We start from the raw sequence: 16,760 nt of genomic DNA, 5'->3' as shown, positions 1-16,760 counted from the left end.
GTTGTATTTTTAGTTAAATATCTGATGTTAGCTTGTTTTTACAAGATAATTTTATCTCTGATTCCAAAAAAAGTAAATAATTATTGTGTTATGCATGATTAGGCACCTAACTCTTACTGTGAGAAGTAAATCAGGTAAGTGTGACTTGAGACTCCCCCTGTGAGATACTGATACTGATAAGGTTGAATTTCCAGGATAGAATCAGATAGTGTTCCCTCCCCCACTTCCCCAGTTTGCAGGGATCTGTTTAATTTTGTTCCATAAGTACTTCACAAAACAAAATAACTAGTTTTTTTTTAATGTTGCCAGATTTCTTAAATCAATTATTCTTGATATATCTGACCCAGAAACGGAGATATACATGCTGGATTTTTGTGTTTTTTATGGAATTCTTCTATGTTGTGTAACATTTTGCTATGTATTCTTTCCCCATAGACTCAAAAAAATGCCTCAGTCGATGCCAGAATATGCTCTGACTAGAAATTATTTAGAACTTATGGTGGAACTTCCTTGGAACAAAAGTACAACTGGTAAGCCAACAAAGTAACAGCCTTTGCAGTCTGATTGTCATTCAGAAAGCTCATGTAGATTCTATTGAAATATCATTGATTATCTTACTGTTACTGTAGTTCTAGATGTATTTAGGCAGTGAACTTGTGTCATCTAGGTCTTGGGATCAAACAGGAAAAGAAGGTGCTACATGAAAGTGCCTTTTGCCTGATTTTAGAGAAAATAGGATTTTCTATAAGAGTGATAATAAGTGTTTCTCAATACCAATAGCCAATCAGAAGATAAACTTTTACATCTAAAGAAATAGTTACATATAGTTACGTACTAGAACAGTTGTACCATTTGGAATCTTATTTTTCTCATATAAAAACCTATTAAATTTAAACTCTTTTTATCCTTCTGTCCTTCGTTAGACCTGTTCTCTTTCCTGTGTATTTGCTATTTTATCTTGGGATGAGAAATACACTGTATTTAGATGCTCTATTGTTAAATTTACATACAAGGTCTGCTGAATTCAACAGTGGATTGATTACCTGAACTGCTGTTGGCATAGGAGTAGCTGTATGATTGACTTGTGAAAATTTAAAGATTTATTATCCTGGCTAGTAAAATTCTTACATTTAAAAAAGACACTAGAGATTTTTTTAAATGTTAGCTCTAAAACACACATTTGTGCCCCCACATAAGATATGCTATACATGCCAGATTACAGGATGTTGAATTTTTAATATTAAAAAATACTTGCTTATTAACCTACAGAGGACCATTCTTTCTGGTATTGATAACTTAAAAAAAAATTTTCCCCTCAAAGAGGGCCCAGAATAAAGCACCTTTGTGTTAGATTAACTATGCCAGGACAATGTTAAGGTTAAAGTAGTTCCTTTCTTAATCATTTTTTTGGACAGGATCATCTAACACATTTTTAATGTGTATGGCTAGGTACTAAGATGAAATTGACCTAATCATCTTCCTTTTATTTTGACTACCCTTAGATTTCAATCATATTACAGTTCTTAGGTTCTTGTTGTAGAAAGCAGTTACATTCTGGGTTATGCTAATTATTCCTTCATGAATACTCCGTAACTTTGTGTTTATCCCATTCTCTAGATTTTGGGTTTTTTCCTAAGTTTTTCTCTCTGTTTGAATGTTTGTCTATAAAATTAAAAAGCTAATTCATCTTTGTTCTCTCTTAAATTCTGAGAATCTGTAAATTTTCACTAGATTAAATCAGGTTGCACTAGTGAACTATAGAAGAAATTTTTTAGAAGCAATTTTGCTTTACTTTCCAGTTTTATTGTGGTATAATTGATAAACAGTAAACTGTACATCTATAATATGTGCATTCTGATAAGTTTTCACATATGTATGTATCTGTAATACCTTCACCGTAATTAAGGTAGTGAACATACCCATCGCCTCCTAAATTTTCTCATGCTTCCCTAATTCCTCCCTCTCTCCTTCCTTTTCGTCCTCATCCCCAAACAACCACTATAGATCAGTTCATATTTTCAAAACTATTACACACATGGAATGATATAGCATGTACTCGCTTTTTCTGATTCTTTCAGCATTAGAGGTTCATCCATGTTGCTGCATAGATTAATAATTTGTGTATGCATTTACGTGTCAGGAACATTGAGGTTCTTTCCAGTTTTTTGGCTCCTATATATAGAGCTGTTATGTTACCATACTAATAAATTTATTTCTTATATCATATTTGCATAACAACATTGCCTTCTAGTTGAAAGTGCTTTACCAAACTGCAGCTGAATTTCTTGGTTTAATTCTTAATTCAAAAATATTTTTTGTATTTTTTGGAAACTCCATAGTGAGATGAATGCTGGAGAGCATGGGGTCCCATTGAATCAGCCTCTCTTTGTGCCACATGATCAATTTGAGATCAGCTGTTGGTCTGGATCTAGCTGGGCTGTGGGGAGGTCCATTTTATTTCTGGTAGGCTTCTGTTCACTCGGTGCCAATTTTTTTAAGTGAAGTGGTCCTATTCTGTGAGATTTGGAGAGGGCTCTGCTGCCTGTTAGTTTAGACCTGGGAAAGAAAGTTACATTTCAACTTTATGTTGTTTAACTGCTGCCATTTTGTTTCACCTGCCAAGCTTCCATGTTGATATATATTTGATAGGTATTTGTCATTGATGCAGTCGTGACAATTTTCAAACCCTGCTATTTTTTCTTGACAGTAGGATGAGTGCACAGTCTGAAGAGCATCTAGATAACTTGGTAATCCTAGGGGCCTTGTTTTGAAATTTTGGTATTCTCTCAGTAACATTTTTCTGTGCTTCAGGATTTATTTTAACTAATGACTTAGGAGAAATGCAGGGTGCATATAGTAGATATAGTATAATGGCCTGAATATTAAAATTGCAGATTTGATTAATTGCCATTAGTAGCTTAGTGAGTTGCTTCCAGCTTCCTCCCCTCTCCACTTGTCCTATTTAAAAACTGAACTTAATTAATAATCAGGAATTTTTACCAAGCTTATACAGTATAATTGTATAGGTTTCGGAGCAAAATGTTTATTTGAATACAAGAGTGCTGACTCCTTTACTGAAATAAACAAAATATAAAAATGGGACAAAGCTGTTATTATTTTCACAACTAGGGAAGGAGGCCACCCACATGCCAGAAACTCAAGAGAGTTTCTGCTGGATGTGTATTAGCATTAGAGATGCATAGCACTCATGTACCCCCACGTAAAAATACTTTTCATCGTTTAGTATTCCAGCAGAGAACTGAAGATGCATAAATTGTGGTATAAAAGGAAGTGTGTTGTGGGGGCCTGGGTGGCGCAGTCGGTTAAGCATCCGACTTCAGCCAGGTCACGATCTCGCGGTCCGTGAGTTCGAGCCCCGCGTCAGGCTCTGGGCTGATGGCTCGGAGCCTGGAGCCTGTTTCCGATTCTGTGTTTCCCTCTCTCTCTCTGCCCCTCCCCCGTTCATGCTCTGTCTCTCTCTGTCCCAAAAATAAATAAACGTTGAAAAAAAAAAAATTAAAAAAAAAAAGGAAGTGTGTTGAACTTTTAAACCATTTCTGTATGGAATTAGATTTAAATAATTATTATGAGTGTGGTTATAAAACCGTGAAAATGTCTTTCATAATTTTTGAAAGAGAAGCTTACCTAAGTAGCAATCCTCAAAAGCAGAAAGGAAAGATTTGAAGGAAAGAAGTTTCCTAATTTTCCCATCTTGAATAGAAAGAGCCAGTAGATACTATTTAAGTCTTTCAGTTGTAAATAGAGAAATATATGTTCAGGTAAGTTTTAAATTTTTTACATGTATTATTACAAGTATTATTTTACATGTATTATTCAAAATAGGAAGCATGTATTCTGAGCCATTAAAAAGAATAATCAGAAAAAAACGTATCCTATATAGAAAAGACACAATAATTTATATAGCATAGAAATTGTCTTCCTTAAAAGTTTGAGGAACTTTTAAAAATTGTCTTCACTTGGCATGTTTCTTAGAAAAACTTCCTTCAGAGTATCATCATTTTTTTCTAAATTGCATGGAATTCTGTTCTTAAACTAGTAAATGTTAATTAGGGGTGAGTGTTACATTATAACAAGTGACAAAATGGTACAAAATGACATTTTGATGGAAAGTTTTTCTTATGCATGGTGATGTAATAAATATATTGATAACATAATGTTAAACTTTTTTGCATAACTAAAATAAATCCCACTGGGACTTAGTAGATTATTCTTAATAGATCTGATTTATTAGCATTTTAATATTTAGAGCTATACAAAATGGAATTGGTCTGAAGTTTTCTTTTGTGTTTGCTGTGGTAGGTTTTTAGAGTCTGGGTTAGCAGTGCCTAACAGTTGGAAAACTTCCTGTCATTTATTCATGTGTTTGTTAGTTGGAGTCTGAAGCTAGGAAAGGGGGAAGAATTTTTTTTTTCCCTTTCCAAATCACTCAGCCTGAAGTAAAAGCAACAGTACTGTAATTAAAATACATATATTACTGCTTAGCTAGGTTTTTTCAGACTAACTTGGGAACCAAACCACCATTAAAGGCTTTTTTTTTTTTTTTCCTCTGCAGGAAAAATGCAGAGCAAGTTCCAAATAATGGATTGAAAGAGTAGGCTTGTGTGTGTTTTCTCTTTCCCAGCCTCTCCTCTCACCATCAGTATGATTATGCAGCCATGTATTACCCCGGGTGTCATGCAGATGATGAATTCATGCTGGCATCCATGAGTATTTAATGATTTAATCTATAAGTATTTTAAGTAGTAAAGCACATCAGTAAACCTGATGAAAGCTTGGCTATAGAAACAAACCTAATTCATACCTTCCTGGTGAGACTGTGACAGTTCTTTACATCTTAATGTTTTTTTTTTTTTTGATCCAGCATTTCTGTCTATAGAAGGTTAGTTGAAGGAAATAATTAGGGATATATGTGGGGATTTAATTACAAGGATGCACTGCAAAGCCTGTTTTATAACTGTAAACATTTGTAGATAACCTAAATGCTTAGCAATAGGGAATTATTTAAATGAGTATGGATAATTAAATAATAGAATATTATGTAACCACTAAAGTATTACTAAAAAATACATTTGACACTGAAAGGTGTCTGTAATATATATTAAGTGAAAAAACAAAACTTGAAGGCATCATATACTCTCAGTTTGAAAAATCGGTCTGAAAGCACATATATACACATACACACACATACACATACAACCTGCAAGAATACATACCAAAGTGAAGGTAGAGATGCTCTCTTGAAGACATGAGATTATGGGTAACTGTATTCATTTTTTTTTTTTTTTAATTCGTATCATTGGGGTTTCTAGAATGAGCATACATTACTTCTCTAATAAAAAAAAAAAACTTTAAAAAAGAAGGAACAAATGGCAGCACAAATAGAATATGTAGAAATTATGTCTCCATATAAATAATGTGTATCTAGAAAATTAAATGAGTATTAATTCCTTGAATTTTTAATTATGTAGTGCTTACTAGTTCTGTTGATACTAAATTCTCTTAAGCAAAAAACCAGGTCTCCCTGCAGACTCATGTAGAAAGATCCACTTCTGTTCTTGTCATGTTTATTTTCTAAAACATATTTTGACTCTTGTCAGCCTTGAAAGGAGTTCTTGCATTTAAAAATTCTATGTGCTGGGTGCCTGGGTGGCTCGTTTGGTTAAACCTCTGACTCTTGATTTCGTCTCAGTTCATGACCTCCTGGTTTGTGAGATTGAGCTCCCGGTTTGTGAGATTGAGCTCCGTGTCAGGTTCTGTGCTGATAGCGTGGAGCCTGCTTGGGATTCTCTCTCTCTGTCTCTCTGCTCCTCCCCTACTAGTGCATGTGTGCGTGCTCTCTTTCTCTCAAAATTAATAAATAAATATTGTAAAAATAAATAAATAAAAATTTTTAAGTATCTCAAGCATCTCAAAAAGTGCTTCTGTTGGGTTATCTGACAGACCGTCTGGACATTCGAGCAGCCCGGATTCTTCTGGATAATGATCACTATGCTATGGAAAAATTGAAGAAAAGAGTGCTGGAATACCTGGCTGTCAGACAGCTGAAAAACAACCTGAAGGGCCCCATTCTTTGCTTTGTTGGCCCTCCTGGAGTTGGTAAAACAAGTGTGGGAAGATCAGTGGCCAAGACTCTTGGTCGAGAGTTCCACAGGATTGCACTTGGAGGAGTGTGTGATCAGTCCGACATTCGAGGACACAGGTAAGATATTTCTCTCAGTTCAATCTCTGGTTCTCTGTTTTAATTGACTAGAGCCCCTCAAAAGCCAAGGCATAATATATGTATGTATATTTTTTTTCTCAAAGGGATATTTGTAATACCGTGGATCAAAAGGATATTTACAGTACTTACTTATGGTACATCTGTAGGACATTTATAGCTAACCTAGAGCCTCTACCATAATAGTATACCCAAACTAACCTTGGTAATTGTATGACAATGGATAGTGAGTCTCTGCCTCGCCTTTTCTGGAATCTCATTTGAGTGCAATTATAAATTAGTTATGGTTAGATATTACAGTGTTTTTACATGCACTTTGGCCCAGTAGCATTTCATAATGACCCTTAACTCTTAGAGTTTAAAAAATAAAGTACAACAGCTGGGGGAGGTAGGAGAAGGTACGAAATCTTTGATAACAAATTTATGTTTGCAGTTTAAACTCTTTAAGGAGGCTGGTTTTCAGTATACATATGAATAATGAGAAAGTTCAGGGTAATTATTAAGATGTGTCCTTGCATTTTTGGCCCTCTTTCTATAAAAATCATTAAACTGTGAGAACTGTGTCTGTGTATCTGACATTACTAGAATCAGATTTGCATGTTACATTAATTGTTTTTTTTTTTTAAATTTTTTTTCAACGTTTTTATTTATTTATGGGACAGACAGAGACAGAGCATGAACAGGGGAGGGGCAGAGAGAGAGGGAGACACGGAATCGGAAACAGGCTCCAGGCTCCGAGCCATCAGCCCAGAGCCTGACGCGGGGCTCGAACTCACGGACCGTGAGATCGTGACCTGGCTGAAGTCGGACGCTTAACCGACTGCGCCACCCAGGCGCCCCTTACATTAATTGTTTTATGTTCTCTGTGGTCTCTGTTGCTCAGATTAGAAGATGCTTTGGGAAAGCATGAACTTCTGTTTCAAGGTTTAAGGGTTCCTAAGAGTTTCAAGTTGTGAGAAAACATATATACCTATAGTGTATGCATTTTAAAATGTAGAATATTTAAAAATGTAGAAATCATGAATGCTTATAAAAGAATATAATGTTGTATTCCTGAAACTAACATCAGTGATACCTCAATTTTAAAAAAAAGTTTTTTAAATTTTTTATTTATTTTTGAGAGACAGAGTGCAAGCAGGGGAGGGGCAGAGAGAGAGGGAGATACAGAATCTGAAGCGGGCTCCAGACTCCGAGCTGTTGGTACAGAGCCCATTGTGGGGCTCAAACTCACAAACTGCAAGATCATGATCTGAGCCAAAGTTGGATGCTTAACCGACTGAGCCACCCAGGTGCCCCCCTCCCCAAATTTTTTTTGAAGAATCTGCTTAACTTCCAATAGAAAGTTATTAAACTGAAGATAAAACTTCTCTCCTCAAGGTCATACCATCAGTCTTGAAGTTGTTAAAGCAATCTAAATTATAAATGAAGGCTTTGAAAAGCATGCCAGTGCAGGCAGTGAACAACTGCCAATGGCCAAGGGTAATTTAAATGCATATTTACAGTTTGGTGAATATGGATTAAACTTGGATTGTAGGGGAAAAAGAATATGATGCTTTTTATAATGTCTTGTTTTTCATTTGTCTTATTCACGAGATCATTGGCATTAGGCGAGGTGGAAAACACTGTTAGAAACTTTTCCATGAAAAGTGATTCTTTTTCTCTGACTTACAATTTTTATGCATTAAAGAAAAATCATTCCAAGATTTTAATAAATAAGCAATGAGGGCTGCCGATTAGATCAGGGAATTGATCTGGGTCATTCTTTCTGGCAATTTCAAACAATATTTTTGTCACCTAGACTTGCTTATTCTCACATGTGCCACTAGAGGCTGTAGTTCGCTTTTGTAAAGAAATTGGCACCTTCTACCAATCTTGGAGAAACTGAATCTAGGACTGGAATTTTTTTATTTTAACTAGAGAGCTTTGGGGAGATATTTCCCACTCAAGTGACTTGATTCATGCATTCAAAGTTTTTTTAGTTTCTTTTTTTTTTTAGTATCTGTAGCACTGTATTGTGTAAGCATTTGATGGAATTTAGAGAGGAATTTATGGAATTAATGTCATGAGCACATGACCTGTGGGCAATTTGTCCTGTTTCTTGCCACATTAGTATTGCTTATTCAGTAAGGCTTAGAAAGCACTTACTCAGTGCCTGACACACAGTGAGCATTCAATAAAAAATAGCTTTAATCATTTTTTACTTTTAAATTCTCAGGAGGACAAGTTTACATTTAACAGCGTCAATGAGTTTTTATAAAATTCAATATGATTTTTTAAAAGTTTATTTATTTTTGAGAGAGAGAGGGAGAGCATAAGTAGGGGAGGAGCAGAGAGAGAAAGAGAAAGAGAGAAAGAGAGAAAGAGAAAGAGAAAGAGAAAGAGAAAGAGAAAGAGAAAGAGAGAGACAATTCCAAGCAGGCTCCACGCTGTCAGCTCCATGCTGAGCCCAATGTGGAGCTCTATACCACGAATTAGCCGAAATCAAGAGTCGGACACTTAACCAACTGAGCCACCCAGGTGCCCCAATTTGATTTTTAAATAGTACTTAAAATATCCTATTCTTAGCATTATTATTTAATTTATGTAGCAGAATTGTGGGAAAATGTATTTCTGTGATGTGTGTTAGTGGGCAGTATATAAAGTCACAGTTCTCACCATTTTGTGTGAACATTGTTGGTTTTAAGCAGAACTCTGTTTTCAGTCTTTACTGATATTGATAACAAAATTTGTTCAATGAGTATACTTTCACATGTGTAGCTATCATTAAGAAAACTGAACTTACTGTGCGTCTTTTGTAAAATGAGGATATGTATTTTGCCTAAAAAAATATGTGTAAATAAAGCTTTCTAGAAATGTATCGTATGCACAGAGGCTGTGATCATTGCCAAATAAAAGGGATGTGGTTTAGTCTATGAATCATTCTATGGCTGCTACTAAGTACTGCCTAGCCATCACTGTACCAGATGTTTCATTAAACACTACAGCAACCTGTCCTTGTGCTACTGGGGCCTTATTACCCATTTACCTTCCCAAATTATCAAAGCCTGGAGAAAATATTTATTTGAAAGCCCGTTTGGAAGTAGGTGGAGAGTGGGGTTAAGGTGAGCAGAGATTGAGAGCAGAGTATGGGCTTAGTTCAGAGCTATGAATTGGAGGTGAATAGGAGAGGAGGAAGAACAGTAGCTAATAGCTACAACCATGGGGTGGAGTTCGTGGGAACAAGTGGTTCCATGTAACAGTTGAAGCATTTTGGAAACACCCAGGTCTTGCCATTTAAGTACTGGTCACATGCTCACAATTAGAGTTCATGCAAAGTTTTGTTTTTCCTCAGCCTCTGAGTAGGCACCACTGTTCTGCAGTCTTAAAATAGCCAAGAAAAAACAGAGCTGCTTTATATTATCTTCCTTGCTGTGCTCTTGATTTTGTCAGTCACTTTTTCTATTTTCCCATGCTTGGAACTCTATCCTTTTACTAGAAATACCTGTTTATGTGAAGGAAGGTGCTAGTAAGTTAGGAACTGATCTTAAAAAACAAAGATGTGTTTTTTAGAGTTCAATGGTAGTGAAGTGAGAGATGGGAAGAAAGACTTGATTCACATTTAAATCTTAAACTTGAAAAATAGTGATCTGATTTTACATTGACACATTGTTTTTGTTTCTGTTAATTTTGAGTGTCTTAAAGAAAGAAGAGTCAGGTTTATTAATGCAGCTTTTCAGTCTTCTCTACATTTCTCATTTGGGTCTGTCTCCATTGGGACTTTTCTGTCCACTTTTAGGAAGCTCTGTTCCTATCAGTTTTTACAACTTAATATTTTTAAATATTACATTTTTAAAGAATTTAAATCAGTTCATAGAAATTAAATATAACAACTTCTTTTAGGATGAAGTTTTATGAAATCGTGTTTCCATAATCATTTTTCATAAGTTGTTTCTTGGTGAAATATACTTATTGCTGTATCTCAAGTTATTGTTGATAGTAACTCTTTGGAAGTAGTATGCCAGCTGTTTGTTCAGATAATCAAATTATATCACTGCAAGGAATCTTTGGCTCAGACAGGTTGAGAACAAAATAATCTTTTGCTTTACACATCGATATATTTTTGTATGTATAAACATTTTTTTTAAGTTTATTTAGAGAGAAAGAGAAAAAGAGAGAGCGGGGGAGGGGCAAAGGGACAGGGAGAGAGAATCCCAAGCAGGCTCCACTCTGTCAGCATGGAGCCCAGTGTGGGCTCCAACTCACAAATCCATGAGATAATGACCTGAGCCAAAATCAAGAGTCAGATGCTTAATCGACTGAACCACTCAGGCGCCCCAGAAATGGTGATGTTTTAAATAAATTAGCTATTTCATTGTTAGTCTCCACAAGGGGAAAATAACCAAAGCAGCAAGCCTTTAATGTATTTTTAGCATAGTATGCCAGATATGTATGGTTTGCTCACCATACTCTTTATAACCTGTATTTGCATGTAGCTCTTCTTTGCCTCTTTATTTTTTTTTCTTTTTTTTGTATTTATATATGAAATTTATTGTCAAATTGGTTTCCATACAACACCCAGTGCTTATCCCAAAAGGTGCCCTCCTCAATACCCATCAACCACCCTCTCCTCCCTCCCACCCCCCATCAACCCTCAGTTTGTTCTCAGTTTTTAACAATCTCTTATGCTTTGGCTCTCTCCCACTCTAACCTCTTTTTTTTTTTTTTCCTTCCCCTCCCCCATGGGTTCCTGTTAGGTTTCTCAGGATCCACATACGAGTGAAACCATATGGTATCTGTCTTTCTCTGTATGGCTTATTTCACTTAGCATCACACTCTCTGGAAAGCAGTGTGGAGGTTCCTCAGAAAATTAAAAATAGTTCTTTGCCTCTTTAAAATTTAGTTTCATTTTCAGGCCCCAATTCAAGGATTTCTCCATTAATATAGGTGCAGTCAGTTATGATCTTACTCTTCTCTAAACTGACCACTTACTGTCTATTGTTTTCTTTTAATGATTAAATAATATAGGCCTCTGGCATATGCAATACGTTGCTGTAGAGATAAGACATAAATATGGAACAAGTATAAGCTCTTTACAGTAGGGTTTTTAGCATATCTTATTCTCCTTTTTGTCACTCTGTGCTGTATAGCACAGTGCCAAACATGGCTCTCTAAATGCTTTGTGAATTCAGGTAAGATTAAAACATAATTATATTTTGTAAGTCTTGTGGTCCTTTAAGTGAGTACATCCATACAAATGAGTGCACGAAAAGATTTAGGAATGACTGCTGGAAGAATAACAATTTGATTTGTTTAGATATGCTATATTAAAGACTGTTCTTCTTTTGAAATCATTAGGATCTCTTTTAAGGCTTATTACTCCCAGTTGGAGAGATATATATATACACCCTTGGTAGAAAATTTAGAAATAGTTTTTAAAAAGGAAAAAAATTCTCATGTGTTTTTGTTTTTTTGTTTGTTTTTTTTACCATACAAAGATTATCACTGTTAACATTTTATTTCCTGCCAGACTTTTCAATGGGCAGCTTTTGCCATGTTTCTAAAAAGCAATTCTAATCCTACTCTTTTGACTTAATATTACAATATACAATTTTTATATTACAGATTCTTTGTAAATGTCACTTCAGTAGTTTGCATCGTAACCCATTAGAGCTCTTTAATTGAGTAGGTGTGAAAAGGTGATGGTAAAATGACTGTTTCCCCCCCCCTTCTTTAAGTATCGGGAAAGAGGTGAGTAATGTTTTAATGTTTATTTATTTTTGAGAGAGACAGAGACACAGAATCCAAAGCAGGCTCACAGAGCCCGACACAGGTCTCGAACTCACGAGCTTTGACATCATGACCTGAGCTGAAGTTGGATGCTCAACCAAGCCATCCAGGCACTCCTATTCCTGATATTTAGAAACTGTTAGTGGCAGTGACAGGCTGACCAGCCTTTTGGCTTAAGATTTGAAGATGTCCAGGCACAGAGTAGTAAAGTAATTGATTTACCATGGAGCTCCTATAAATAGAGGATATTGTCTGTAGTTTTTTGAAGCATAAACCGGACTATATTTTGGAACATGACAAATGCTGATCTTGTAACTTAAATTTTTGAACCATGTAGATACTTGGTTTTGTGTATTTCATATGCTAATCCTTATAAACCTATGAACTGCCTATACCAATCACAAGAAAAATATGAATTCATGTATTTTTAAAATTAACTCATGTACTTCAATTAAAAAAAAAACTTCTACATAATCATGTATTTAGGCTGAATAGTAAGTAATTGAAGAGATACATTCTTTGCAAACTTACCTGTATTGTGCTATGTTGCTTCCTAGATGTTGTTTCATGAGGAAGGACATGGCAAAGTATGTATTTTGCCCTCAAAAAGGTTAATAGTTTGTAAAAGAGTATTAATTTCATTAATCTCCTACTTATGTGGTTTCTCAGGAGGATATTTTGGTATGCTAATTTGTTTTTTAAAAGTGGTTATAGGGGCACCTGGGTGGTTCAGTCGGTTAGGCATCCAACTTCAGCTTAGGTCATAATCTTACAGTTGTGAACTTGAGCCCTGTTTCAGGTGAGCTTGAGCCCTGCTTCGGGCTCTGCACTAATAATGTGGAGCCTGCTTGGGATTCTCTCTCTCTCTCCCTCTCTCTGTGTCCCTTGCTCACTCATGTTCTCTCTCTCTCTCTTTCTCTCTCTCTCTCTCTTTCTCTCTCTCTCTCTCTCAAAAATAAATAACAAAAAATTGTAAAAAAAAAAAAAAAAAGTAGTGATTTATATTGGGTGATGTTGAAAGAGAACATTTTTATTTTGTGTATTGCTGCACTTTCCACCATCTGATTCGTATTCCAAAGGTTTATTCAAAGTATATTCTGTATCTTTAGTCAGTGAATTGCATGCTATCATACCTTCTGGTAAAGGATATAGCACATTATAGATATTTTCCACAGCTTATCGGCCCTCTGTAATGGTTCTCTTCTTTGTTTGACCTGTAGACTAGTGTTACATATTCAGGGGATGTCGTCATCTGTGATTGAGGAACACTAAGGGCATTGAGTATGCTTGGTGCTATGAAAGATGTGAACAACAATGAACATCTTTTGAAAGGTTACTGTGTGCCAGGCACTACACTGTGTGCTTTACCTGTTATGCTTTCATAATCATATAATCTATGAGGTTGGCAGTTACTATGTCCATTTTCCAGATGAGGAAACTGAGACTTAGATCAAGTTATTTGTTCAAAGCAGTATTCAAAGACTTGTATGGCCTTTGCAGTGGTGATACTTCGGGTGCTGGCATGGTTGACCTGATGTCATCAAATAAATAGGAAAAACAAGCTTCTGTTTAGGGAACAGTCTGATAGCTCTATATCCAGGGGATCTACTCTGTAATAAGACCCACTCTCTGTCATCAGAGTGCTCACTGGCTCTCTAGAGGAGGTACCCAGAAACTAAGTTGTAACTGCATCAGATGAATTGTAGGGCCAGTAAATGCTGTAGATGTTGCATTATTGGAAAGATCACTTTGTGAGAGGTGGTCAGGAAAAGCTTTTTTAGAATTCCTGGATTTACATAGGTAGAAAGAGTATTCAGGGCAGGAAGGTAACATATTAACAAAAGTTGAAAAACATAAGGAGTATAATAGGATTGTGATTGTGGATAATGCAAGAGCATTATGGCAGCAAGTTAGGAAGGCTGGTGGGGACTGCATTGTGAAGAGCCTTGAATTCCAGACAGAGGAGTTTGGCTTTATGCTGTAGGCTCTGGAAAGCAGTGGAAGGTTTAGGAGAAGTTGTTTATGGACTAGTGTCCATATTTCCGCTTCTTTAGAAAGGTCCCTGCTTAGAATATCATTTTTCTCTCCATGACTTTAGGTCATTAGTACCTGTTTTTGAAATCTACCTGTCAAAAACATTACGGGAAAGAAAGACATTGATGCAGTAAAATTGACCCTTAGAGGCTTTGTGTTTTGTTTTGTTTTAATTTCCCTTACCTACTTATTCACAGGATACTGGCAAATTCATAAGTTCTCTAGAGAAATAATTTGAGAGGCTTTTATTAATTTTGAGTCTTGTCCTTCCTGTATCCCATTCTGAAATCTTGAATGTGCCAACTCCTTATTGTAACAGGACAGTGTTTATTGTATTTGGTTCCAGGGCCTCGGTCACCCGCCCTCCATGTAAGGCATTCCCACGATATGTTTAAGGCTTTCTTGTCTTTTCAAAGGTCACTGTATTTATTCTGTCCTGCTTTATACCAGTCATGTGGTAAAACTTAGGCCTACTCCAGGAATCGGCTTTGTGCAGATCATAAGATAACTGTTGCTGTTACACTTACCATTGATTAGTTTCTTGTAGGCAGTCACCCTTTTATGCCTTTTCACAAACAGCATCTGCTTTGCACATGGCCTAGGCAACAAGGTTATAATTAAAATTGGTAAATTGCTACTTAAAGTTTTGCTGGCTTTGTAAACAAGGCACATTTTTCAGTTTGACAAACATATTTGTTTTTATTCATGCCACCCTCTACATCTGTCACAATTATGTAGATGATTCTTGTTCAAATATAATAAAGGAGCCTCTAATACTTTAATGGATAACAAAATATCTGGCTGAACTTGAGCATAACAGCATATATAGGATGAACACAGTTTTCTTCAAAAGGCCAGAATTAATGGAATTTTGATATACATACTATTGACCCCAAATCTTACTATAATTACAGACTATTGCTTCTGAAAATAAAAGAATTGGGAATTTTTCTTTCTTCTTTTTGGTCTACGTTTTGAGTGGCCATTTGAACCAATTCTAATTTCCTTCATGAAGATAATGATGTTTTCACTAGCCCTGGGACAACCATTTCAATGTGTAAAAAGATGCTTGTGTTGAGGGAGTGTGGGGAGGCTCCTTTGGACATTTTGAAATCCTGAAAAGTAAGAATCACAATCATATGCTTAAGTATAATGTTTTTCAGTTTCACTAAATGGCAGAAACGAGCTACAATTCTTCCAGTATTATGGGTAACTTACAGCCAGCATTGGCTGTATCTTGAATTCAATTCAAGAATCGAATGAACCTAGCTGTCTTGTTCAGATCACCCTTCACTTCCCGCCATGTTGAATTTCCTGGTTGTATCAAAGAACTTTTTAAATATATAGTACCTCTTTGCTGTGTTACTGTGATAACTAAATGACTTTTTCGCAGGCCTGAGTTTTGATTTCTAAATGATACTCCTCTTGCCTCCTGATGTCTTGTTAACTTGCTGTCTGCTTTCTATAGGCGTACCTACGTTGGCAGTATGCCTGGTCGTATAATCAATGGCTTGAAGACTGTTGGGGTTAACAATCCAGTGTTCCTATTAGATGAGGTGGACAAACTAGGAAAAAGTCTGCAGGGTGATCCTGCAGCAGCTCTGCTTGAGGTAAGATACAGAAACTTCCTGGTCTGTGATCACCACAGTTATCTGAGAGCAGATAATTGTATTCAGTAGCATATACATTGATATGGGTGTGGTCATGGGAAAAAATGTTATATGGACTAAAATCTGAAAGCAAATTAATATCTAAATTGAAGTGTCTTAGAGATTTCTTCTTTTTCTAATAATTCTCATTTCTTTTTTCTTTTTTCTTTTTACCAAATATTTTAAATTTTATACATGCTTTTTGTTTAGAGACCAGTAATTCTATAAGATTATTACATAACACAGCAAGCAAGTTATCTTCTCCCTGGGGATCCCCCATTTCCGCTTCTACACTTTGACCTCTTTAACTTTTAGTTAATTAGACCATATACAGTTTCTGACATCATTTGTTGATTACCCTCTGTAGGAGATGAGGATTTTTCTTGCTTTCTTCCCTCTACCCCTACTATATCATTTTTATACTCCCAGTCTCCCAATCTAAATTGTATCCTGATTTTGTTAGGTCACTGTCAAATACTTAACATTATTACAAGTATGTAAGTGCTTTTCACAGCTGAGCCATGTGATAAATGGTAAACTGATCACTTTTCTTCTCCTGCCCCTCCTTTTTGTTTTCCTGTACATTTTTAAAAAAAATCTTTTTGGGTTAATAATTGTCTTGTTTATTCTGTTTACTTCCAGCAGTTGTGTTAAGTCTCCTTTCAAGACTTGGAGACACTTTCTAAGTGTTATGTCTGTTTTATCTTCTTCACTCCTCCAGTCTGAGCTAGTCGTTGTCCACATATGGAACCTAGCTGTCTTGTTCAGATCGCCCTTCACTTCCCGCCATGTTGAATTTCTTGTTTCCTATATTCCGTGCCTTCTGCTTTCTTGCTTTATTCTCTCACTTTCTTGGTGTTAATCTCCCAGAAGTTTCCTGAGAAAGCTTGCATGGGTGGGAGATGTTTTTAGACTTTGTATATCTGAAAATATGTTTCCCTCATGCTTGATTGGTAGTTTGCATTCTAGTTAGACATAATTTTCCTGCAATATTTTGAAGACATTTCTCCATTGTATTCCAGTTTCCTGGGTTGCAGTTGATAAGACCAAAGTCTTGTCTTTTGTGACTTGTT

At 35.9% G+C, this 16,760-nt stretch overlaps 1 protein-coding gene across 1 annotated transcript in view; it reads left to right on the top strand.

Moving 5' to 3' along the window:
• LONP2 (lon peptidase 2, peroxisomal) overlaps positions 1-16,760 on the top strand; it is a 104,710-nt gene that overhangs the window by 19,428 nt on the left and 68,522 nt on the right. The window contains exons 6-8 of the mRNA XM_025920780.2: positions 436-530; positions 5,962-6,220; positions 15,507-15,648. Of these exons, the coding sequence (XP_025776565.1) occupies positions 436-530; positions 5,962-6,220; positions 15,507-15,648 (496 nt within the window). The remainder of the gene's footprint in view (positions 1-435; positions 531-5,961; positions 6,221-15,506; positions 15,649-16,760) is intronic.

Source organism: Puma concolor, chromosome E2 (genome assembly GCF_028749965.1).
Source record: "Puma concolor isolate L17-30 chromosome E2, mPumCon1.1.hap2, whole genome shotgun sequence".
NCBI lineage: Eukaryota > Metazoa > Chordata > Mammalia > Carnivora > Felidae > Puma > Puma concolor.
Note: the sequence above shows the minus strand (reverse complement) of the source record. Positions and strands in the feature narration are given on the sequence as shown.